Source organism: Bos indicus, chromosome 19, assembly GCF_029378745.1.
Source record: "Bos indicus isolate NIAB-ARS_2022 breed Sahiwal x Tharparkar chromosome 19, NIAB-ARS_B.indTharparkar_mat_pri_1.0, whole genome shotgun sequence".
In the NCBI taxonomy this organism is placed as follows: domain Eukaryota; kingdom Metazoa; phylum Chordata; class Mammalia; order Artiodactyla; family Bovidae; genus Bos; species Bos indicus.
In genome coordinates, this window is record NC_091778.1 from 16,361,239 (window position 1) to 16,386,967 (window position 25,729).

General features: G+C 44.4%; 1 protein-coding gene and 1 long non-coding RNA gene across 9 annotated transcripts in view; one reads left to right on the top strand and one right to left on the bottom strand.

Annotated features, from left to right (window-relative positions):
* Positions 1 to 5,295, bottom strand: part of LIG3 (DNA ligase 3) — a 21,203-nt gene extending 15,908 nt beyond the window's left edge. For 5 of the 6 annotated variants that reach the window (XM_070772678.1, XM_019981257.2, XM_070772676.1 and 2 more), the window contains exons 1-3: positions 5,175 to 5,295; positions 2,199 to 2,746; positions 122 to 265 (exon numbers count right to left, since the gene is read on the bottom strand). In XM_070772678.1, the coding sequence (XP_070628779.1) occupies positions 122 to 265; positions 2,199 to 2,742 (688 nt within the window). In that variant the 5' untranslated portion in view covers positions 2,743 to 2,746; positions 5,175 to 5,295. Of the gene's footprint in view, positions 1 to 121; positions 266 to 2,198; positions 2,747 to 4,475; positions 4,610 to 5,174 lie in introns of those variants that run through there. The other variant, XM_070772677.1, reaches the window with a different exon arrangement.
* LOC109573807 (uncharacterized) lies at positions 5,275 to 24,361 on the top strand. 3 transcript variants are annotated; one of them, XR_011561924.1, is made up of 3 exons: positions 5,275 to 5,687; positions 14,518 to 14,793; positions 23,105 to 24,361. It is a non-coding gene; the product is annotated as an uncharacterized lncRNA (long non-coding RNA). The 3 variants fall into 3 exon arrangements; XR_002182983.2 differs by having other exon boundaries at positions 14,727 to 14,793; XR_011561923.1 differs by lacking the exon at positions 5,275 to 5,687 and having other exon boundaries at positions 13,755 to 14,793.
* The last annotated feature ends 1,368 nt before the right edge of the window (positions 24,362 to 25,729 follow it).

The following is a 25,729-nucleotide window of genomic DNA, read 5'->3' on the forward strand; positions in this document are numbered from 1 at the left end:
CTGTATTAAGCAGGCTAGATGGCACAGAATGGTCACTCTTAACCAGAGTACCAAATTTTGGTCTCCCGGGATACCTAATTAAAAGGACTGCAACAGCTCACGTAGCCCTAACCTATCTTACCTGAAAAGCCAGAAAACTTCCGGGGATTGGAATTGGTGACAAATGAGGCACCTTTCACTGGAGATGCGACCTGGCCAGTGGCTGTCAACTTCGCCTGGACAACAGCTTTCTTCTTTGGTGTGCTTGTTGCCTTGGAAGACAGATCTGCAGGACCCCAAAAAGAAGGGAAAATATCTTTCAGTGAAAAATCCCTGAGAAAGCTTTCAAAGACTCTATCAATTGCTCTTACAGCCTGGCTAGGTAAGTTACTACCATGGTATTAATTGAAAGGTGACTGCTGGCTGGCTGGTCGTCTTGACTGGAAGTAACAGGTATTAGGGTATTGGGGAGAAGGTGTTCTAGGGACAAAAGACCCAGTTATTCTTTACTTTTATTAGTAACTTAAATATTCATCAATACTCTCCACCCCTATCTCACATATAACCTTCAGATTATTCAGAGGAAGTCAGAAATCATGTGTCAACAGATAAAATGTGAGGACCTCAGCTTATGGAATTAGCCCCAATTTAAAGATAAACAAGAAAGTAAAATGAAGTTGGATAAACAGAGCATGTTGATCTGGTACGTGCAGGAAAACCTGCAGCTGCTGAGTACTTGAGCTGTGTGACAGTTTAACTCTCCCTCGTATTTTTCTTCCTCTGAATGAGCTGGGTCCGGAAGTAATAAAGGGTGAAGCCAATGGCTAAGGCTGGGCAGGGCGGGAGGGAGGCTGGAAAAAAAAATGTATTAGTTTTCTCCCTGAAGTCATTTTCCTCTCAAAGAAAAAGGACAGAGGTCCATTTTAGTCCCCCTATACTGACTAGAACTAAACTGAAGACATATTACAAAGACACTGAAGGTCAGAAAGGACTAATTGGATTTATCAGTGTCAGATTTCTAAAATATGCATACATTGGAATACACATGTATGTGCACATATATGTTTTTGTGTATATACAAACACGTATTTCCCAGTTCTGTCTGCTCAAAGGGCCCAGAAGCAAGGATATCTCATGCACCCAGGGCACAGAGCGTCAACATTTTTGTCTCTAATGTCATTTCCCCCACTAACAGGAACAAGGACTCTTCAGAGAAACGGCTGATTTCACGGCTGAGATAGGTAATCCTAAGAGTGAGCATACTGTTAGGCCAGAAAGCAAGGGGGTACTTTAAAACAATTTTTAAAAAGTGATCTGGACATCAAGGACAAAAACTAGCTCAAAGGGGTTCCCAACTGACCAAATATGGGACAATTTAGCACCAAATTAATAAAGTACAGGACAATGATAAGCCACCAGGAAAAAGTAGCAATCTGAGTCCATACAGAAAATAAGTTGAGAGAGAAAAGGGAGTAGTGTAGGTACTCTTTTCTTCAAAAATGTCAATGTCATAAAAGAAAACAAAGACCTCAGAGATGTTCCAGATTAAAGGAGGCCAGACTCGACAACTTAGTGCAATACCTGATTTTGTATCAGGATTCCATACTGAAGGGAGAGGAAAATTATAAATTATCTGATCAACTGACAAAACTAGAATACAGACGGTAGATTAAAGCATTATATCAAAGATAAATTTACTGGTTGATAGCTGTATTACAGTCATGATATCCTATTCTTAAGATATACACATTGAAGTATTTAAAGGCAAAGGACCATGATGCATGCCCAAATGGTTCTGGGGGAAAAAAAGTCACCTGTGTGGAAGGAGAGAGTAACAAAGAGAGCGAAAGAGTGAGCACAAACATGAACACAAATGATCAAGCAGAGAGCAAAATGTTAACAGGTAAATCTGAGGGAATTCCCTGGAGGTCCAGGGGTTAGAACTCTGCACTCTCACTGCTGAGGACCTGGGTTTAATCCCTGGTCAGAGAACTAAAATCCCACAAGCCTCACAGCACAGCCAGAAAAAAAAAAAAAAAAAAAAAGGTGAACATGAGCATTCTTTGTACTATGTACTATTTTTATTCTTGCAACATTCCTGAGTTTGAAGTTATTTCTGAACAATAAACTTAAAGATAGGATGAAAGAAATTGAGCTCTACTCTCATCTCGTGGCCTCTCAGAGCCAGTAAGATGAGAAAGCAGTATTCTCCAGCCCACCTGCAATGTGCTGACTTATCTGCTCTTTCTCGTTCTCTTCCAGCTCTTCCCAGCCTTCCAGCTCGGTGAGGTCCTCAATTTTTTTTGTGGTGGCCCGGGCCCGCTCCAGTTTCTCAAACATGCATTTAATGTGGTACCACTCTTTCATATCGCCCCCCGACTCTGAAAAGGGATTGGGCACCACTTTGCCGATTCGGCATACGCCCTTGACAATCTTTTCCTTGCATTTTTTGCAGCCAGCCGTGCCACGCTTGGCGTAGTCCACACAGAAGCGTTGCTCTGCCATCTCACAGGGGCCACTGCAGAGTCCCACATGCGACCCTGGCAAGTAAACAAGGCAGGTGGCACGTGGTTTTAGGTTGCTTTCCTGGAAGGACGGAACAGGCTTTCTTCTCTGGAGGAGGTGGTGTCCACAAAAAACTGTCTCTGACCACCGGCCAAAGTGTCTTATGTCAGGCCGGCGATGTTCTCGGAATAGGCACAGTTCTTTTTTCCTGAGTACACGGAGAGTTGGTGGGAAGAGGATCTTAAAAGCCAAAGTCATACAGCTGCACAGAAGGGGGAGAGGCAGAAAAGTGAGTTACAGAGGAGCTTCTAATTTCCTCAAAGGCTGACATCCTAACACAATAATCCATGCTGATCAACCAAACATTTCCTAAAGTATGAAGGATTTTTTTTTTTGGCTGCTGTCTGATCCCTGAACAGAAATCGTACTGGCGCCTCCTGCAGTGGAAGCTCGGAGTCTTAACCACAGGACCACCAGGGAAGACCAGGTATGAAAGATTTATTGCCTACAGGATGAACAATTCCAGTACAGGAAAATTCAGTCTGCAACAGGATGTTCAATTACCTAATTGAACATTTAGATATTATTTAATGTATATCTGCTGCTGCTGCGCTAAGTCGCTTCAGTCGTGCACGACTCTGTGTGACCCCATAGACGGCGACCCACCTAGTAAATCACAATCGAAAAAATTCAAGTAACATAAAACCCTTTCTCAGGCCACCAGTAAACCCTAAGCCTTAAAATGGATGGTGACCCTTTAGCATTCAGTTCAGTTCAGTTCAGTCGCTCAGTCGTGTCCCTTTAGCATAATAAGATTCTAAAGTTTCTTTTTAATCATCAAGAAAAATTACATTGGGAGTTCCCTGGTAGCCTAGTGGTTAGGACTCAGTCCTTTTACTGCCATGGTCAGGGTTCAAACCCTGGAGGAGGAACTGAGATCTCAAAAGCCAAGTGGTGCAGCTTAAAAAAAAAAAAAAAAAAAAGACATTATTTTCAAGAAGTCTTTAATGTGAAATATAAAGTATCTGTTATCCTCAGAAAATAATTAAGCCACTATATAGATTTGGGATTTAATCAGAAGCCCTATCTTGAGAGGCAATTAAATGGAGCCTAAAACCTAACCCCATGGTTTCAAATCCTAGCTCACTGGCCAGAAGACCTTGGTAATTTCCCTAATCTCTCAGTTCCTCAATTTCCTCAACTGTAAAATGTGGACAATAATAGTACCTAACTCAGAGAGTTGTCATTCTAAGAATAAAACCCTTATATAGTCAATGAAGCGATTATCCTTTAAGCAAAGGTTCCCTGTGTGCAATTAGCCGGGTTATAACTCTGCAACTTCAATCTGGAAATGCTGAAGTAACTGGACAGCAAGAATCAAAGGAGCTCAATCAATTCACATGGAAACAAGGACCATATCCACATAGTATCCCCCCACTTTCTTTTATCCTTATTTTCTAAAGTATCCTCCCAGTTCCAACTTTCAACAGACTGGGAGTTATTTTCAGCCTGCACCCGGCTTTGTCGTCAAATTGCTTGCGGGTGATAACGAAAAGCAGGCTTTACTTGCTGAAGTGAGACGTGATGCAGAGAACAGCAGGTAAATGGGAATCAGAGACGCGAGCACCAAGTGTGACCGTGCAGTTCTGGGACTATGTTATCTTTTGAGAATTTCCCTTAACTTCCCCGAGTCCGCTTCCTTATTCCTAAGACAAGGAAAACATCTACCTCAAGGGAAGGGGGAAAATGACACTGGGTCCGTGGATGGGCGAATGGGAGTGGGGGGTAGGGCTCTGAACTCCCTTGCAAATGTATACAAAAGGTGCGCATTCAGCCTTGTACGTTTTGGGGGAGAAACAGTCAACATTTTCAAGAAACTTCACAAAGGGCTCTGTAACCCCTAGATGCTGAACCACAGAGTATGTGAAAGTAGAGCAGGCCCGTAAGAGGCGCTCAAGAAAAAAAAAACAAAAAACATTAGGGTCCACCACCTTCCTGCAAAGCGATTTATGAAAAGCCGCCTCCAGGACTCCAGGAGCCGGGGGGAGGGCACCTAGCCGCGCCCTCCCCTCCGCAGGGTCTGGGAGGCGCTGGGCCACCAGGAGGCACGGAGCCGTTTGGGGAACCCTGCCTGGCTCACAGGCCCCCCGCGGCCGCCACTCAGCATTTCCTCAAAGGGAGCCAAGAAGGGAAACCGTTGAGGCTCGAACGCAGCCGGGCCGGGAAGTGAGAGCCCCGCGGCCGCTGCTCCCGGAGGGGCCTCCTCTTTCGGGAGGGGGCACCGGCTCCCCGCCGGGGCCGCGGGGAGGGCGGGAGGCGGCGAGGCCCTCGACGCCAGCCGGAGGGGCGTCCAGAGCACAGCCCCGGGCTGGGCTCAAGGGGACGCGGCGGGAAGAGAAAGACTCCCGAGCTCCGCCCGCAGCGCACCGACTCGGGCAGCGGCTGGGCGGACCCGGCCAGAGGAGCCCCGCTGGGGCGCCCTGCCTCCCCGGCGTGGGGCCGCGGGGGTCCCGGGAGCCAACCCCCGCGGGCTCCCGGGGGGCCGCCACGTCACGGAGGGTGTGCCCCGGGGCTCTGCGAGCCGGCGGGCGGGGGAGGAGACCAGGGGGCTGGCTCCCGGGCCGCGCCGAACCCCGCACTCCGGCCGCCCCCCTTTCCCGAAGGCCGGCTCCACCGCGCCGCCTCCTCACCTGCCTTCCCGGCTCCGGCGCCACCTCAGGCCTCGGACCAGGCGCCCACATGCCGCGCGCAGCCAAGACGGTTGTCGTGCCTGTCTCTTTAAATCCGGGTCCTCGAGCTGGCTGCAGCACGCAGGCGCAGAGGCTCAGGCCCCGCCCTCCCGCCGCCGCGCCACGCGTCCCCGCCCCTTTCCTGCCACGTGGGAGGTGGCGCGGGTGCTCAGAGAGAGGCCCAGGGCTTAGGTGTTGGTCTTTGCGGTTGGTTCGCGAAGTGCCACTGCGGCGGGAGAAAGCGGAGGTCCCAGGATGTGGCGGCGCCCTGAGGCGCATCCTATTCTCAACTTCTGGGAATTTACCCCACCCCCTTCCAATTTACCCCATTGGCTCTTAATGTTAGAGATTATCTAGTCCTTAAAGGTACTGGTTGAGAGACTATATTGTAATGAGCTTGGGGAAAGCAAAGATATATTGTTTTTCTGCATTCTCTCAGTCTTGTGTCCCCCTCAGTCTTGTGGCTAGCACATGGTAAGTATTTGGCAAGTATTGAATTAAAAAGGGGCACTGGATAGATACAGATACATTATTAAGGAGTCATGGGTACAGTAAACCCTTGATGGTGTGTTGTTTAAGTGTATATATTTTAAACCTCAGGTTAGCTTTTTTTTTTTTAAGGTCAACTTTTTGAGAGATTGTAACGGCTGTTTTTACAAAAGGTTAGCAAACTCAGAGGAGGTGAGAGAACTTGTTCACGGTTTAGGAAAGGTAAAGCAACTGGGCATTGTTAGGTAAGCAAAGGTCAGACCCTGGGAAAAATTCTGTGGTCTGTAAAAAAGATCCTGTCCTTAAGACTCCCGGCTTCCACAGCAGAGGGCGCAGGTTGGGTCCCTGGTGGGGAAGTATGATCCCGCATGCCCTGGAGTGCTTTCAAAAAATTTTATGGGCAGATCATGCCCTTTGTTATGTAGAGGATGGAGAGCCATTAAGGGCCTTAGGAAGCAGTGAGGGAATTAGTCAACCAGTGCTGGCTTGGGCAGATCATGAACATGGAATGACACAGAGATCAGCATGGCACCATACAAGGGTGCATCACTGACTCAGTGGACGTGAGCTTGATCAAATTCTGGGAGGTGGTGAAGGACAGGGAAGCCTGGTATGTTACAGTTCATGGGGTTGCAAAGAGTCGAAAGACTTAGTGACTGAACAATACAAGGATCCCATAAAAATTCGTGAAGAGGTTCACGTTTTTAAGGAAAGTTTTCTGTTTTTGTTTTTTATTGTATCTCTATCAAACCATGGAGAAGGAAATGGCAACCCACTCCAGTATTCTTGATTAATTCCCATGGACAGAGGAGCCTGGTGGGCTACAGTCCATGGGGTTCCTAAAGAGTTGGACATTACTTAGTAGCTAAACAACAACATATCAAACCACTATGCTGTATACTTTAGACTTACACAGTGACATGTGTCAGTTACTTCACAGTAAAACTGGGGAGGAAAAAAGGTGCTTGTAATGACCCATGTGAGAGATGAAAGTAAGTGCCCTGGACAAGCTCAGTTAGTTGGGATGGATGCATTGTTTGATAAGCATTTAAATTTTAAATTACCTTCCAGGTAAAGTGCTCATTTGTCTAAAGATGACTTGAATGAACAGATAGATAATGGTGCCATTAACTGAGATAGAATATGAGAGAGCAGGAGGTATTTTGAGTAAGAGGATGAATTTGTTTTGGTTATATTGTTTGGTTGGTTGAGGCCAGCCATGATGTCACTGTTTGAAGTGGGCAAAGTCTCTTGTGTATGGCAGCATGAACAGGTCTGGGGCTGGAAGGTCACTGGAGGTTCAAGGCCAACTCTGGAGGTTGAGCAATCCTGAACTCTGTCACTGCATTTACTACAGTGTTTTGAAAGTCCGCTAGACTGCGTCTGACTTTTTCCCTGTCCCTGTGCTGTTAGATGCTGTCATCACTATTGAGCTCTTGAAATGTGGCCAGTCCTTTTTGAGATGTGCTGGGCGAGAGGAGAGATAAATTAGGAGTTTGGGATTAACGTATCCACAGTATATATAAGATAGATAAACAAGAAGGATTTGCTATATAGCACAGGAAGCTATACCCAATGTCTTGTAATGGAAAAGAATCTGAGAAAATACGTATCTGTAACTGAGTCACTTTGCTATACACCTGAAACTAACAAAACACATAAATCAATTGCACTTCAATTAAAATAAAATGCATGGGGAGTTCCCTGGCAGTCCAGTGGCTCAGGACTCGGCACTTTTATTGCTGTGCCTTGGTTCAATTCCTGGTCAGGTAACTAAGATCCTGCAAGCAGCATGTCAAAAAAAAAAATCCAAATCAAGATGTGCTGTTAAGTGTAAAACACACAGTAATTTTTGAAGACGTATTATCAAAAAAAGACTGTAAGATACATTGTTAATTACGTGTTGATATTTTCGATATGTTGGGTTCAATAAGTATATTATTCACATTAATTTTAACGGTTTAGTTTTTTGAAAATGCAGTAAGGAGAGAATATAAAACTGCAAGAGAGGGGGACTTCTGTGTCGGTCCAGTGGTTAAGACTACACACTTCCAATGCAGGGGGCACAGGTTGGATCCCTAGCTGGAGAACTAAGATGTCATGAGGTGGCCAAAAACAAATTACAAGTGGCCCCAGCACCACTTCTGTGGTGCTATCCAACAGAACACGACCCAGACTACACAAACTTGTGACATCAGTACCTTATGCATCTTTTTATCCTCAGTGACTAGAACAGTAGCTGGTGCATGGTAGGTACTGTGCCGGTATTTATGAGTACATGAAGGAAACCTGTGAGTGAATGAGTCTGAGAGTAATAAACCTCTCTCAGGAGGATGTTCATTATGTTGTATCTTTGACCATGTTGGATGTAAATGTGCAAAAAGACTTAGGCTCTAAATGTTCTGCTTGCACTTCCCTGGTGGTCCAGTGGTTAAGAATCTGCCTGCCAGTGCAGGAGGCATGGGTTCCATCCCTGGTCCAGGAAGATCCTACATGCCTCAGGGCAACTAAGGCCATGTTACACAATCACTGAGCCCGAGCTTTAGAGCCCGGGAGAAGGCAGTGGCACCCCACTCCAGTACTCTTGCCTGGAAAATCCCATGGATGGAGGAGCCTGGTGGGCTGCAGTCCATGGGGTCGCTAAGAGTTGAACACGGCTGAAGCGACTTAGCAGCAGCAGCAGAGGTTTAGAGCCCATGCTCTGCAACAGGAAAAGCCATCACAATGCGAATCCCATGCACTGCAACTAGAGAGCAGCCTCCGCTCACTGCAGCTAGGGAAAGCCCCCTGGCAGCAATATAGACCCAGCACAGCCAAAAACAAATACGTGCATGTTAAAAAAAATAAATATTAAGCTTGATTAGAGCTCCAAGGAACCCCTTAATGATCTTTGACTCAGATGCCAGATACAGTTGAATGAAGTGTGAAAGCTGGCAGTTGCCTGACCTTGGAGAAGTGGGAGCTGCCACCAAGGAGAAGGAGGTGATGTGTGATGGGAATAGGGGGACTTTGAAGTCATACAGACTTAGGTTTGAATTATGTTCCACTGCTGGCTGTGTATAACTTTCATTTATTTTAACTTCTCAGGGGCTCAGTTTTCGTGGTGAAATGGGGATAAAACTATCCCTTAGGATTGTGTGTGGCAATTAAACGAGATGACATATATTAACTAGCAAATTGTTTGGCACTTGGAGGTATTTCAGAAAATATGCATTCCCCCCGACTCCCCAGCCTGGATACATTCATGGCGCTGCAGAGTTTAATCATTCAGTTAGTCATCAGTCTGTCAAGTACTGATTGAGCGCCTACTCTGGCTTAGACACTATTCCAAACACTGGAATATAGCACTGAAACAAAGCAGACAAAAATCTCTGCCCTCCTGGAGCTAACTGGTTAGTGTGGGAGATAGATAGAAAACAGTAAGGAAAAGGCACGTTCATAGTCGCTTGTAGCTCAGCAGGAAAGATGCTGGAGACCTGAGTTCGGTTCTTGGGTCAGGAAGATCCCCTGGAGAAGGAAATGGCAACCCACTGCAGTATTCTTGCCTGGAGAATCCCGTGGACAGAGTACCCTGGCGGGCTGGGGTCACAAGAGTCGGACACGATGATGGGTGTTACGAACAAAAAGAAAGAAGAGATGGACAGGAGGTGTCAGGCAGGGCGGGATAGGGATTGCACATTTATTATTACTATTATTTTTTCTTTTTTTTTTTTGGCTGCACTGGGTCGGCTTGTTGGACTTTTTATAATTTTAGCAGTATTTTGTTATTCAATAATTATTAAATTATCATTAATATTATAAGTTATTGTATTTTGATTTACAATATTATTAATACTGTAAATTGGGCTTCCCTAGTGGCTCAGCTGGTAAAACATCCGCGTGCAATGCAAGACATCCCAGTTTGAGTCCTGGGTTTGGCTGTGCAGTGCATAGGCTTGTGGGACTTTTTATTTTTGAAATTATTATTAGTTTCAACAAGATTTTATTATTCAATGATTATTAAATTATCATTATTATATTTAATTAATAAACAGTTATTAATATTATATGCCCAGCTGTGTGGGTATTCGTTGCTGCTCGTGGGCTTTCTCAAACTGTGGACAGTGGGGGCTTCTCACTGGGGTGGCTTCTCTTACTGCAGAGCACAGGCTTTAGAGGGTGGGCTCAGTAGTTGTGGCCCATGGGTTTAGTTACCCCATAGGATATGGAATCTTCCCAGACCAGGGATTGCACTCGTGTCTCCTGTATTGGTAGGCAGATTCTTAACCACTGGACCACCAGGGAAGTATGGCTTGTGGTATTTTCATTCTCCAACCTTAGGGCCTCAGAGATCAAACTAAGGCCCTCAGCAATAAAAGCACAGAGTCCTAACCACTAGACTGCCAGGGAGTTCTGTAGGTCGCAGTTTCAAATACAGTGTTTCAGATACAGCAAACTGTTTGGTGCTTGGAGGTATTTCAGAAGATGTACATTCCCCCTGACTCCCCAGCCTGGACACATTCATGGCACTGCAGAGTTTTAATCTGGAAAGCTTTGCCAACGAAGTGACAGTTGGCTACACCAGAAGGAATGAAGGAGGGAGCCAGGCGGAGAGGGAGTAGCAAGTAAAGGCCCAGGGCCAGCTTGTGCCTGTCCTTTTGAGAGATCACAGGGAGATGGGTGTGTCTAGAGCAGCAAGAGTTAAGGCTGAGAAGTACTGGAGATGAGATCAGCAGGAGATCTGAAGACAGACCCTGGCCTGTAAACCACTGTAAAGTGAAGTCGCTCAGTCATGTCCGACTCTTTGCGACCCGTGGACTGTAGCCCACCAAGCTCTTCTGACCATGGGGTTCTCCAGGCAAGAATACTGGAGTGGGTTGCCATTTCCTTCTCCAGGGGATCTTCCTGACCCAGGGATCTAGCCCAGGTCTCCCACATTGCAGGCAGATGCTTTAACCTCTGCGCCAGTAAAGAAGCTGTTTTATTGCAGGTGAAATGGGAAACTAGTGGGTAACATTGAGCAGGGAAGTAACATGATCTGATGAGGTTTTAACAACATTGCTGTCACTCTGCCTGCTGTGTCGAGAAACTGGAAAATGAGTTAGTTGATGACCGTGAAAGGGAGAAATGGGGGCAGCTTGGGTGGTAACAGTGAAAGCAGTAATAACCTAGGCTCGTGGACCCATATGGGATCTGTGGATAGGCTCAGGGGTGTCCTTGAATCCCTTGCAGTTTTATATAAATATTTGTGCGTAGTGCATTTTTGGAGGGAGAACTTCTACTGGAGTCTCAAAGCAGTTCCATGATCCAAATCAAGAAGGACTTTGGGGGAATTCCCTGGAGGTCCAGTGATTAGGACTCCGCCTTCACTGCTGAGGGCGTGGGTTCAATACCTGGTGGGGGAACTAAGATCCTGCAAGCTATGCAGCATGTCAAAGTAAAAAAGAAGAAGAAGAAGGACCTTGGTAGCAAATATGTAGGATTGTTGTTGTTGTTTGGTTGCTAAGTCAAGTCTGACTTTGCGACCCCATGGACTGGAGCCCGCCAGGCTCCTCTCTCCCTGGGATTTCCCGGGCAAGAATACTGGGGTGGGTTGCTGTGCCCTCCTCCAGGGAATCTTCTCGACCCAGGGATCAAACCTACATCTCCTGCATTGCGGGTGGATTCTTCACCTCTGAGCCCCATGGGAACCCCCGATATGCAGGATGCTTGCTGGTGATTCAAAATGCCATGCTTAAGTCCTTCCCTGAGACCTTGATCCTAAATCTTCCAGGGGAGTGATCCTGTTTGAGAGTCTCTTAGAGCTTCTGCCCATCCCCTTTAAGACTGTAGCATCCCTGACCTCCGGTTTTCACCCATCAGGATTGTTCAAAAGGAGGAAAAAAAAAAAAAAAAGTCAGGGAACTGTGTAGACTGTGTTCTTTTTTATGCCACCCACTGTGGAAGCTTGGAAGCCATAGGCAGTAATAGGGAAAAGGCTTCACACCTGCCTAGAGACAGCGTGGGGGGACTCGTGAAGCTAGTTTGCACTCTGTGGATTCCCTTTTTAATAAGCTCTGGTCTATGAATCACATAAATCTCAGCACTGAGAGCTGATTTTACGGTTTGGTTTGCTTAATAGTCACACAATTAAAATAAGTTGTAAAAAACGGTGGTGGTGTTTGCCAGGATAAATATTTAAAAGGGAACAGCTGTAGAAAGATGTAATAATTCATAGCGGCCCATGGCTCTTCATTCTCAGTAAAGACTGTGGAGGTTATTTCATTTTATTTTTTTTGGCCACACTACGGGGCACTCAGGATCTTAGTTCCCTGACGAGGGAGGACTCAAACCTGTGCCCCTGCAGTGGAAGCATAGAGTCTTAACCACTGGGCCACCAGGGAAGTGTCTGGAGGTTGGTTCTTAACCAGAGGGTTTCCCCCCTCACCTCCCCGCCCGCCCGCCCCCGCCTTTCCTTTGAACGTCTTTGTGGTGCAGCTGCCAGGTTGAAGCCAGACAGCTGAGAGGAGTCAAGGGTGCCTTTGGTGGAAGTTGATCCATTGCACAGAGTCAGTGCTTCTAGGTGGGACTGGGGTCACAGATACAGAACAAGGAAGACTCAAAGTTACTACTACCCTCCTTGAACTTTTGGTTGGGTTTTCTAATATGAAGTCATGGAGGTTATGTTTTTTAAGAGGTAAATTAACAATTTTCAAGGGGAAAATTGATTTTACCAAGAGAGACTATTTGGGAAGTCAGTTCTCCTCCGCTGGACTGTGGGCTGGTCGATGAGCACTGATGACCGCTGGTTTTCCGTGGCTGATGTGCAGCAGAGGTGGAAGTCTGGGTTCCTTCCTCTCTTATTCCTTGTGTCATTTCCTTTATACCAGGAGAGCCCCAGGCCCTCTTCTCTTCTTTTCTGGAAGGTTCCCCCCAAGCTCTCCTACCGAAGCCTTCTGAGCAAGCAGCCCACTGTGCTTTCTCTCTCCTGCCTTCAGTCTTGCCTTGTAAGATTGTAAAGGAAAAAACTCTATTGTTTACATTTACTTTATACACAATACTCTCTGAGTACTACTTAACTCTGACACCAGACGTGTGCGTTTTGCAAATGTCAAGCAATCCTGTGACACCAGTTCAGTGTTCTGAAGTTTATTGTTTTTGTTTGTTTTTTGTCTTTGGCTAAGTCCCAAAACATGGCTAAGTCCCAAAACATGCGCGATTCTACTTCTCCGACCAGGGGTCAAACCTGAATGCATGCCCTCTGCAGTGAAGCCCAGCATCCTAACCACTGGACTGCCAGGGAATTCCCAGTGTTCTGTAACTTAATTCAGTTCTGGTGCTCTCTACCTGGAGCTAGAGTCAGGCCTCACATTTAAGGGCTCAGTTACCTGAGACTGCCCCCTCCCACCATGTCGATGCCAATCACAAATCCAGATTGTTACCTGTGCTTCTGACTGTCTATAGATCGGAATTTCCCAAGACCACATCCTTGGGGTTCAATTAATTTGCTAGGGCAGCTGACAGAACTCAGGAAAGCAAATTACTTACTAGATTCCCAGTTTATTATGAAAGGATGTAGCTTAGGAACAGCCAGACAAAAGAGATGCACAGGGCAAAGTATGTAGGAAGGGGTGGAGAGCTTTTATGCCCTCTCTGGGCGTACAGTCCTCCCAACACCTCCCTCCCAGCACCTATGTTCCCCAGCCCAGAAGCTGTCTAATGCCATACTTGGGTTTTGATGGAGGCTTCGTCATATAGGCATGATCGGTTAAATCAGGGGCCATTGGTGATTGAACGTAGTCTCCCATCCCCTCCCCTCCCTGGAGGTCAGGTAGCAAGACTGAAAATTCTAACCCTCTAATCAGGGTCGGCTTCCCATGTAAACAGCATCTATTCTTGTTGTTCAGTCACTGAGTCGTGTCTGACTCTGCAACCCCATGGACTACGGTGTGCCAGGCTTCCCTGTCCTTCACTATCTCCCAGAGTTTGCTCAAATTTTTTCCAGTGCATTCTTTTCCAATCCATTCTTGAGGGCCTCATTAATATAAACTCAGGTGTGGTTGAAAGGGACTTATATATATATATATATATATATATATATATATAAAACAAAGGACACCATTGCCACTCCTCTCTCTAATCACTCGAAATTCCAAGGGTTTTAGGAACTCTGTGCCAGAAATGGTGATGAAGGCCAGCATGCATATTTCTTATTATAAATCTTATAATAAATCTTACTGTAAATCACAGTATCACAATAATAAAGGCGAGGCTGTCCTCAGGGAGTACTCAGACTCAGAGAGTAAAGCCCAGTACCCAGAAAGAGTAAAAGGAAGGCTGGGGGAGTAAACTGACTAGGTATTAATGGATACCACATAACTAATGTGGAGAAGGAAATAGCAACCCACTCCAGTATTCTTGCCTAGAGAATCCCAGTACTCAGACAGTAAAGCCCAGTACCCAGAAAGAGTAAAAGGAAGGCTGGGGGAGAAAACTGACTAGGTATTAATAGATACCACATAACTAATGTGGAGAAGGAAATAGCAACCCACTCCAGTATTCTTGCCTAGAGAATCCCATGGACAGAGGAACTTGGAGGGTTCCAGTCCATAGGGTCGCACAGAGACACAGAGTCAGACACGAGTGCAGCGACTTAGCATGCACGCATGCACATAACTAGTGAGTGGGAGTGATCTGACCCTAGACTTTTGATCAAAGTCCTGCCAGATATCTTTCTTTTTTTTTTTTTAATTTTTTTAAGTATAATTGATTTATAATGTTGTGCTAGTGTCTACTGTACAACAGTGAATCAGTTATACATGTATTTAATCTTTTTTTGGATTCTTTTCTTATATAGGTCATTACAGAGTACTGAGAAGAGTTTCCTGTGCTATACAGTAGGTCATTACTGGTTATCTATTTCGTATATAGTAGGGTGTATATGTCAATACCGATGTCCCAATTTCTCTCTCCTCCTGCTTCCCCCCTGGTAACTGTAAGTTTATTTTTTAATCTGTGACTCTATTTCTGTTTTGCACACGAGTTCATTTGTACCATTTTTTCTAGATTCCACATGTAACTGCTGGATTTCTTACACTGTTTACAATACAGCCAGGTTGCAGTTTTCTTGATGGTAAGGGCCATGTCTTAAATTTATTTACTTTAAAAATTTTATTATTACTTTATGTATTTTTGGCTGTGGTGGGTCTTTGTTGCTGCGACTGGACTTTCTCTAGCTGTGGTACGCGGGGGCTACTCTGTCCTTGTGGTGCTCGGGCTTCTCATTGCGGTAGCTTCTCTTGTTGTGGAGCTCGGGCTTGAGGCGTGGGCTTCAGAAGTTGCATTGCCTGGGCTTAGTTGCTCCGTGGCATCTGGAGTCTTCCCAAACCAGGGATCAAATCTGTTTACCCGGCATTGGCAGGCAGATTCTTAACCACTGGACCACAAGGCAAGTCCAAGAGCCATGTCTTTGATTATTTATTTAACTAACATTATTTGCGTGTAGGTACTAAAAACATTGACATGCGTTTAGCCCAATTAATCTTCTCCATAATCCCAGAAGATAGAAACTGTTATTCTCTGTGTTTTGTAGTTGAGGAAAGTAAGGCTGAAGTAACTTAAAAATAATTTACAAGTAATTTAAAAATAGTGGACCTAAAAAAAAAAAAATAGTGGACCTCGGGCCTGGTGTATCTATTGTCTCCCAGTTGGAATGTCTGGGAACTGAAGTCATCCTTCTTGCTCTGATCAGAGACCACTAAGGAGTACAATTTATTGCTGGTGAAAGGGGAGGCAGGTGAGGCAGGGCGATGTGGAGAGAATATGACAACAAACTTCAAAATATTGGACTTCCCCGGACTTCCCTGGTGGTCCAGTGGTTAAAGGGGACTTGGATTCAATCCCTGGTCAGGCAACCAAGATCCCACGTGCTGCGGGGCAACTAAGCCCATGCTCTGCAGCAAAGAGCCTGCAAAGCAAAAAAAGCAAAAAAAGCAAAAAAAATTTTGGCCTCCCAGCCCAACCAAGGTCTCTGAACAGCACCAGGTTCCCTTAACCTTGACTGTAAACTTTCCAAATCTGAACTTGCTATTTGCAGGTATCCTCTCCCATTTCCCACATTTTATTATTAAATAGAGAACACTGGACTGGGAATCAAGTTACACCTACACTCACTTTAGCAATTAACTTGCTGAGTTACCTTAGACAAACAATTAGACATTTAAAATGGAGGTGAAAATAGTTGTTTTCTCCAGGGGGTGTTGAGACTGGAAGAAAAGTGGGCTTCCCAGGCGGTGCTAATGGTAACCTGCCAATGCAGACATAAGAGACTTGGGTTCAGTCCCTGGACTGGGACGATCCCCTGGAGGAAGGAATGGCCACCCACTCCTGTGTTCTTGCCTAGAGGATCCCATGGACACAGGAGTCTGGAGGTCCATGGGGAGTCCATGGGGTCGAAAAGAGCGGGACACGACTGAAGTGACTTAGCATGGTCTGAAGATTGCTAAGTAAATAAACCTCTCACTATGTAAATACAAGGTAATATTTCATAATTTGTTGTCGTTTAGTCACTAAGTCGTGTCTGACTCTTTAGCGACCCCATGGACTGTAGCCTGCCAGGTTCCTCTGTCCATAGAATTTTCCAGCAAGAACCTACTTCAGGGGATCTTCCTGAGTCAGGGATCGAACCCGTTATCTCCTGCAGTGGCAGGCATTAGCAGGCGGATTTTTTTTTACCGCTGAGCCACCAGGGAAATGATGCAGGGTTGAATTACTTTACTTCTGAGCATCAGTTTTCCATCTGTAAGATGAAGATACTGTATACCTTACAGAGTTGTTGGGAGGGTTAGAGATGGTGTATGTTAAGCCCAATGCCAAACACATGGAAGGAATCTAGGGAATGGTAACTATTATTAATAATAACCTGACAACCTGGTTTGATACTCTCTTATCACCAAATTTGGCAGAACAACAAACAAACAGTACTTACACACACAAAAAGCATCAACCACCACCATCCACTACCCAACCAGCATGGTCCACTGAACTCCCCTAAAGGTGACCGATGGCTCCCCAGGGGTGCTTGAAGCCCACCAAAGGCTGTGGCAAACTGGAGGTGCAGCCAGATGGAATTCTGTTCCTCCTTTGAGGCTGGGAGTGCTTTCAATGCAGGATGATGGCTTGGTGCAAAGACTCACTGGGAAATAGCTTTGACTGCCAAGTGACAGGGGTGAGCCAAACGAGATGGTAGCAGGGAAGGGGCTGAGAGCAGCTGGGAGACGATGGTCTTAACTCTGCTACCGAATCACTTTATTCCTCCTTTTCTCCACTTGAGAGGCCTCCAGGCCATCAGGGCTGCCCACCCGCTCCTGCTAACATATGGACATCCTTCTTCCCTCTTAGCTTGTTTGGTGCCAGGAAGAATTTGCTTTAGTTGCTAAATGCAGAGATGGCACATTATACTATCGGGGCTATGGTGTATACATTCCTTGTGGAGCTGCTCTCAGTATAGATAAGGGCTTTCATATGTCTGAGAAAGGAGACGCAGGACAGATTTTGCTTTTTGTTTTTTTTTTACCATGCCAGGTGACTTGTGGGATCTTAGTTCCTTGACCAGGGATTGAACCCTGGCCCTTGCTAGTGAGAGTGCAGAGTCCTAACCACTGGACCACCAGGGGATTCCCTATGAGGCAGATTTCTTTCTTTTTTTTTCAAGCATTTATTTGGCTGTGCCGGGTCTTGGTCATGGCACGTGTGATCTTCAGTTCCAGCTTACAGACTTAGTTGCAGCCTGTGGGATCAGTTTCCTGACCGAGGATCAAACCCTGGTGCCCTGCACTGGGAGCGTGGAGTCTTAGCCACTAGACCACCAGGGAAGTCCCAAAGCAGACTTGTTATCCCTTTGTTTAAGTACTGAACTGACTTCTGTTTGGGTTCCTATGTCCATCAGTCAGTTTGCTCTTTTGATCACTTTTCCAAGCCACTTCCTGCCTGATGGGTATTATTCACTCCACAGATATTTATTGAGCCTTATTATGTGCCTGGCATTATTTTAGGTTGTGAATAAGACAGATGATCTCCCTGCCCTTGTGGGGTTTACATTCCAGTGAGGAGACATAAAATTTATGTATCAATAAACAAGCTAATTTAAGATAGTGATAGCAACCCACTCCAGTATTCTTGCCTGGAGGATCCCATGGAGAGAGGAGCCTTGCAGGCTACAGTCCATAGGGTCACAAAGAGTCAGACATGACTGAAGCGACTGAGCACGCAAGTTTACTGAATTCATAGGGAAGATGTGATAAGATGACAGGCGGTGGGGGTGGGATGGCTGTTTACATCATTTGAGAAAGGGACATTAGGACTGGGAACTGAAGGATGAGAGGACTGCCATACTATTTCAGATAGGTCCTGAGCAGAGGGTCAGGCGCAGGTCCTGAAATGGCATGTTTGGGGAAGAGAAGGTTAGCTGCTGAGCCCAGGGACACAGAGAATAAAAGGGGAGCATGAAGCACATGAAGTTAGAAAGTAGTTCACAAAGTGGGGGTCCCCTGGATCATATTTAGCTCACATGCTGTTTTTGAGATTTCACTAAAAACAAAAATGATCTTGACTTGCAATTTCTCTTGGAAAAAAACAAAACAAAACTTGGCCATGCCAGGCCTCTATTCTTGAATAACATTTGATTTCAACACAGAGCAGTTATATGCTCACTTGTCTGCTCCCAACCTCTTTTAATGAGGCTCAAGGTCAGCAGTAGGTCAAATAGTAAATATTTGAATTAGGAACTTCAGAGCTACTAATTGGACTATAAAGAAAGCTGACTACCAAAGAATTGATGCTTTTGAACTGTGGAGTTGGAGAAGACTCTTGAGAGTCCCTTGGACAGCAAGGAGATCCAGCCAGTCCATCCTAAAGGAAATCAGTCCTGAATATTCATTGGAAGGACTGATGCTGAAGCTGAAACTCCAATAACTTTCACCACCTGATTCGAAGAACTGACTCACTGGAAAAGATCCTAATGCTGGAAAAAGTTAAAGATGGGAGGAGAAGGGGACGACAGAGGATGAGATGGTTGGATGGCATCACTGACTCAATGGACACGAGTTTGACACAAGCTCTGGGAGTTGGTATTGGACAGGGAGGCCCAGCATGCTGCAGTCCATGGGGTCAAAAAGAGTTAGACACGACTGAGCGACTGAACTGAACTGAACTTCAGAGCATCTTGTAGGCTGGAAAGGGCCTAGATTCTTTTTTCCCCCCTAAGTGTGATGGAAGCATATAATGAAGGGTTTTAAGTGACAGAGTGACTTGATCTATTTCACTCTACTTTGTAGATAACAGATTGTGGCTGGGAGCGGGACAGCCAACAATTAATGCAAAGGCTGTTGGTGGTGGTTAGGACCAGTGGAGACAGAAATAGACAGATTCTGGGCATATTTTAGAGGTAGAGTTGCCAGGACTTAACTAATACATTAGATTTGGAAAAGAAAAGGTAATGAAGGATGCGTCCCAGGAGAAAAGTCAAGCCTGGGTATATAAATTGGGAGTCATCAGTATATGGGTGATACTATTTTTTTTTAAATTTGAAGTGTAGTTGGTTTATAATGTTGTGCTAGTTTCTGCTGTACAGCAAAGTGAATCAGTTATACATGGACATATATCCACACTTTTTAAGATTCTGTTCCTGTAAGGTCATTACGGAGTGTTGAATAGAGTCCCCTGTGCTATACAGTAGCTCCTTACTATCTATTTTATATTTAGTGGCGTGTGTGTGTCACTCCCAATCTCCCAGTTTATCCCTCTTTCTCTCTTTCCCCCCTGGTAACCATAAGTTTGTTTTCTATATCTGGCACTCTGTTTCTGTTTCATAAATAAGTTCATTTGTATCCTTTTTTTAAGATTCCATCTATAAGCAATATCATGTATTTATCATTCTCTGACTTATTTTACTTAGTATGATAGTCTCTAGGTCTGTACACGTTGCTGCAATATGGATGATATTTAAACACACGAGGGCCTTCCCTGGTGGTACAGTGGATAAGAATCCACCTGCCAGTGTAGGGGACATGGGTTCGATCCCTGGTCCGGGAAGATTCTACATGCTGTGGAGCAACTAAGCCCATATGCACCACAACTACTGAAGCCAGTGTGCCCTAGAGCCTGTGTTCCCCAACAAGAGAAGCCACCCCAATGACAAGCCTGCCCACCACAACAATGAGTAGTCCCAGCACAGCAAAGACGACCCAGTGCAACCAAAAATAAATAATTTTAAAAAACAAACCAAAACAAACCCGTGGGAATGAATGAGGTCACTGAGGGAGGAAATGTAGGTAGGAAATAAAATGTAGAGTTAGAGGAATTTTGTTTTTCTGTTCAAATTTAAAGTATCTAAATTCCTGGTATCATGCAGGCTACTAGAATCTCAACATTGAACAAGCAATCTAAGGTCATCTGGCCATCATTCCTACCCAGATGAGTAAATATGTATTTACTCAACCCCCCCTACAAAATGTTCCACCAAGCTGGCACATCACTGTCAAGAAGCATACTATTTCCATTAAGACCTTCCATTCATTAGAAAGTGGCTTTTCCTCCTGTCAAACTTTTACATCTGCTAAGTCACTTCAGTCGTGTTCGACTCTGTGTGACCCCATAGATGGCAGCCCACCAGGCTCCCCCGTCCCTGGGATTCTCCAGGCAAGAACACTGGAGTGGGTTGCCATTTCCTTCTCCAATGCATGAATGTGAAAAGTGAAAGTGAAGTCGCTCAGTCGTGTCTGACTCTTAGCGACCCCATGTACTGCAGCCTACCAGGCTCCTCCATCCATGGGATTTTCCAGGCAAGTGTACTGGAGTGGGGTGCCATTGCCTTCTCCGAAACTTACATAGGTGAATATATATATATCTCTCCAAAAAGGGACAGTGTTGAGAGTAAAAGAACGTACTAATCATAATTATACCAAGACACCTGGGACTCTCCTGGACAAATCTTGTAACAATACCTTAGCCATCTCTGTCTCTAGATTGGCAACTGGATAACTTTGGAGCAAGTGAGTGAGCGTCGCTCAGTTGTATCTGACTCTTTGCGTCCCCATGGACTATAGCCTACCGGGCTTCTCTGTCCATGGAATTCTCCAGGCAAGAATACTGGAGTGGTTTGCCATTTCCTTTTCCAGGGGATCTTCCTGACCCAGGGATCAAACAGAGGTCTCCTGTACTGCAGGCAGATTCTTTACCATCTGAGCCACCGGGGAAGCCTACTTTTAAGAGACATTTCTAAGTATAAAGACAGGTCAATTTAAAAAGTATCAGCAGATACATGCTTGACTTTATCTTATAATCTAGAGATAATACATTAGAATATGTAATGTACCCGTACACCTTTTCTATAGAAAGTCCCCACATGTACACAATTATATCCATGTATGTCCATGGGATTATCCAGGCGAAAATACTGGAGTGGGTTGCCATTTCCTTCTCCAGGGCATCTTCCCAACCCAAGATCGAACCTGCATCCTCTGCATTGGCAGGCAGCTTCTTTACTACTGAGCCACCTGGAAAGCCCAGAAGAGGGAATTAAGGGGCATTAAACTATTAGCCTAAGATCAAGTTAGCATCACTTAAATCAGCATAACTCAAGTTAGCAAATTAGTAGTAGCATGGAGCAGGGTTAGACCAGATGCTACTAGTAGAAATACTTTCATTGCTTTATTTATAAAGTTCAGTTTATAAACCTCTTTCACATGCATGTGTCATTAGACTCTCACTACACTCTGCCAGGTATCATCATCATTTTCTGGTACAGCAAACTAAGTTTCAGAGAGGCCACTTGCCCAAGATCACTAGATGTTAAAAAGTAGAGGGTGGGGGTAACTCTATTCAGTATCCTGTGGTAGATCATAATGGAACAGAATATGAGAATAAATATATATAACTGAATCACTTTGCTGTACAGTAGAAATTAACATAGCATTGTAAATCCACTATTGTTCAATAAAAGAAAAAGTAGAGTGGGAACTTGAACTTGTCTTTGGTTTTCTCTTGATAAGTCTTGTGTTCTTTCCATTACTCCATACGAATCTACTGAGTGCTACATTAAAAGTTTTAGGCCTAAATTATACTTTTTCACACAGTTTTAATTCCATAGCATCTAATTTTGTTCCCTGGTGTATAAAAAGTAGTCATTACCTATCGTTAAATGAGATATATGTGAAAGTATATTATAAATCGTAAGGCACTAATAAACATTTGAAGCCTAGTTTGGAGATTGGCATTTTTTTCTCTCCCTCCAAGTTGGGGGAAATATATTCAGTTGATAAGTGAAATGGGTGAGAGGTGTACGAAGTAGTACTTACAATCATTCTAACACAGGCATACCTCATTTTATTGCACTTTGTAGTACTGCTTTTGTTTTTACAAATTGAAGGTTTGTGGCAACTTTGCATTGAACTAGTCTATAGGTGCCATTTCTCCAACAGCATTTGCTCATTTTGTGTCCCTGTGTCACATTTTGATAATTCCCATAATATTTCAAACTTTTCCCATATTGTATTTGTTCAGTTCAGTCACTCAGTCGTGTCCGACTCTTTGCGACACCATGAACCGCACCACGCCAGGCTTCCCTGTCCATCACCAACTCCGGAGTTCACCCAAACCCATGTCCATTGAGTCGGTGATGCCATCCAACCATCTAATCCTCTGTCGTCCCCTTCTCCTCCCATCTTCAATCTTTCCCAGTATCAGGGTCTTTTCAAATGAGTCAGCCCTTCACATCAGGTGGCCAAAGTATTGGAGTTTCAGCTTCAACATCAGTCCTTCCAATAAACACCCAGGACTGATCTCCTTTAGGATGGACTGGTTGGATCTCCTTGCAGTCCAAGGGACTCTCAAGAGTGTTCTCCAACACCACAGTTCAAAAGCATCAATTCTTTGACGCTCAGCTTTCTTTATAGTCCAACTCTCACATCCATACATGACCATTGTTATGGTCATCTATAATCAGTGATCTTTGAGGTTACTACTGTGGTCACTGAAGGCTCAGATGATGGTTAGCATATTCTACAAGAATTTTTAAATTAAGATATGTATCAATACTTTTTTTCAAGACAAAATGCTATTATACACTTGATAGACTACAGTAACTTTTTTATGTATTGGAAAGTCAAAAATTTGTGTGACTTGCTTTATTATTATAGTGGTCTGGAATAGAACTTGCAACATCTCTGAGGTATGTCTGTAAATGTTGGATGCATTAGTGTGTGTGCCCGCATGTGCGTGCTCAGTTGTGTCCATCTCTTTTGTGACCCCATGGACTGTAGCTTGCCAGGCTCCTCTCTCCATAGGATTTTCCAGGCAGGAATACTGGAGTGGATTGCCATATCCTCCTCCAGGGAATCTTCCTGACCTAGGGATTGAAATGTCTCTTGTATCTCTTGCATTGACAGGTGGATTCTTTACCACTGTGCCAACTGGGAAGCCCTGGCTGCATTAGGGGAAAAGTGAAAGTGAAAGTGAAGCCGCTCAGTCATGTCCAACTCTTTGCAACCCCATGGACTGTAGCCCACCAGGCTCCTCCATCCATGGGATTCTCCAGGCAAGAGTACTGGAGTGGGTTGCCATTTCCTTCTCCAGGGGATCTTCCCGACCCAGGGATCGAACCCAGGTCTCCTGCATTGTAGGTACACACTTTACCATCTGAGCCACCAGGGAAGTCTTTAGCGGGGAGTTTCTAAAAAGACAACATGACAAGAAGACATCTTTGGGACCAGTTCTTAGAATTTGGAAACATGGTTGGTATTCGTGGTCTAATGCAAAACCTGTTTCACATAGCTCTAAGAGGTATAAAGAAGCTGTCCAAGGCATGGAGGATCAAGGATTCATCAACTCCTGTTGCTGTCTACATCAATCTCAGATTCAACAAGAATTCACTGGCTTTTGATCAAGGCCCCATTACTCATGCTCTGAGTTTTGAGAGCTTTTGGGTCCTCCTAAAAACCCAGTGGGGGGCTTCTATGCTTGGCACTCCTTAAGCTCTTCTTTAACTGTTACAGTAAAGGACTCAATAACCTCAAGGCTACTCAACTGTTAACTGAGTGAAAGTGCCAACTCCTTAGAGAATGGCATTCAAGGCCCTCCTTGGTTTGTAACCTACCTTTACAATTGCCACTCCCACTGTTGTCAGGAATAAACACTGCTCCAGTTAAACTAAGCTGCTCACTACCTCCTGAGGATGTTCTATTTTCCATTTGGATACCTTTATTTTTTTGGCTGTTTGGTGCAAAATGTGGGATCTTTGTTCCCTAACCAGGGATCCAGCCCATGCCCCATGTGAAAACTAATTTCACATTCTTTTTACTTTTTCATGTAGGTACTAGAAAATTTAATATATGTATCTGGCTTGCATTTTATATGTGTGTATGCTCAGATGCTGTTGTATATGACTTTGAGACACCAGGACTGCAGCCTGCCCGGCTCCTCAGTCTGTGGAATTCTCCAGGCAAGAATACTGGAGCGAGTTGCCATTTCCTACTCCAGATTTACCTGACCCGGGGATCGAACCTAGGTAGCCTGCACTGCATGTGGATTCTTTACTGCTGAGCCACTTATTTTTAATTAAGAATACGTTTTTTTAAAAGATCTTTTTTTACATGGACCATTTTTAAAGTCTTTATTAAAAAAAAATAAAGTTTTTATTGAATTTATTATAAGATTGCTTGTTTTATGTTTTGGTTTATTGTCTGCAAGGCACGTGGGGTCTTAGCTCCCTGAGCAGGGATCAAACATGCACCCCCTGTATTGGAAGGCCAAGTCTTAACCCCTGGACCCCCAGGGAAGTCCCTTGAATTACAGTTTTAATATACAGTGCTCCTCTAGATCATTAGCCTACTCTCTTAGGCCTGTGTAGAAGTGAGCCTACCCTTCAAGCCCCACCTTGTACTTTCTCACATCCTGAAATAATGATAAATGATAAAAAAAATTCTAAGTCTGGGTTCATATATTTGATGCAGACATACCCTTTACATTATCAAACTGAAGTTACTGTCAGATCAGCTGGACAGATCAGGAAAGCAAAACCTTTCTGCCAATGGCCAAAGGACAATTAAAATGCTCTCGAAGTGTTAAGATAACTTCTTACAGGCACCCATACTAGAAAAACTCCAAACCCCTTTATTCCATCTATATTTCTCCTATTGTTCTTCACTTGTAGTCACTGTTAGCTCTTCCTGTGAAATTCTTCAATTCTATTACCTTTCTTTCAGTACATACCTAGTTAGTCTTAGTTGCTTTGCTTTTAAAGTCTAGTTTCCATGTAGTTTCCCCTACCCATGTTCATTCCATTCTATATACTGCAACTAAAATAATCTTCCATATTTTTTGCAGATATAACTCTTGGCTCAAGAACTTTCTTTTTGCCCAGTGTCTGTAGGAAGAATTCTTTTGTTCAACATTCAAGGTTTTTTCATACCTTAACCCTGGACCTAAAACCTGGGCTTCAGGGAAATCAGATAGAGCTTATGTAAATAAATCACTTAGAACTCTGCCTGGCTTATATTCTAAGAAAGTCTTAGCTATTACCTCCTTCCTACAACTGATAGAACCTGTTAACTCTGAACCCTAATTTACCACAATGTTTAACAATAAAATCTAAGATTAGGTGTAATATAAATAAAAGATAGTATTTCTTTTATGTGACAGACAGTAAACTTGTGGGATGTGTCATTTAAAGAAAAAATAAAGCCTGGGAAAATGTAAATGTGTTCTGGATTTAGCACAATGGTTCCCAAATTTTAGCCTTATTAGAATAATGGGAAGCTTGCTTTTTTTTTGGCCAAGCCTCACAGCTTTCTGGGATCTTAGTTTCCTGACCAGGGTACCAGAGACTGAACCCACGCCCGTTGCAGTGGAAATACAGACCCCTGACCACTGGACCATCTGGGAATTCTCACAGAAGTACCTGGGAAGCTTTCAAAACTAACACAGGTGTCTGAGCCCCACTCTAGCTTTACTGAATCTCTTCAATGGTAGGGGCACATGAATTTTTTAAAAAGTTTCACACATGATTCATGTAC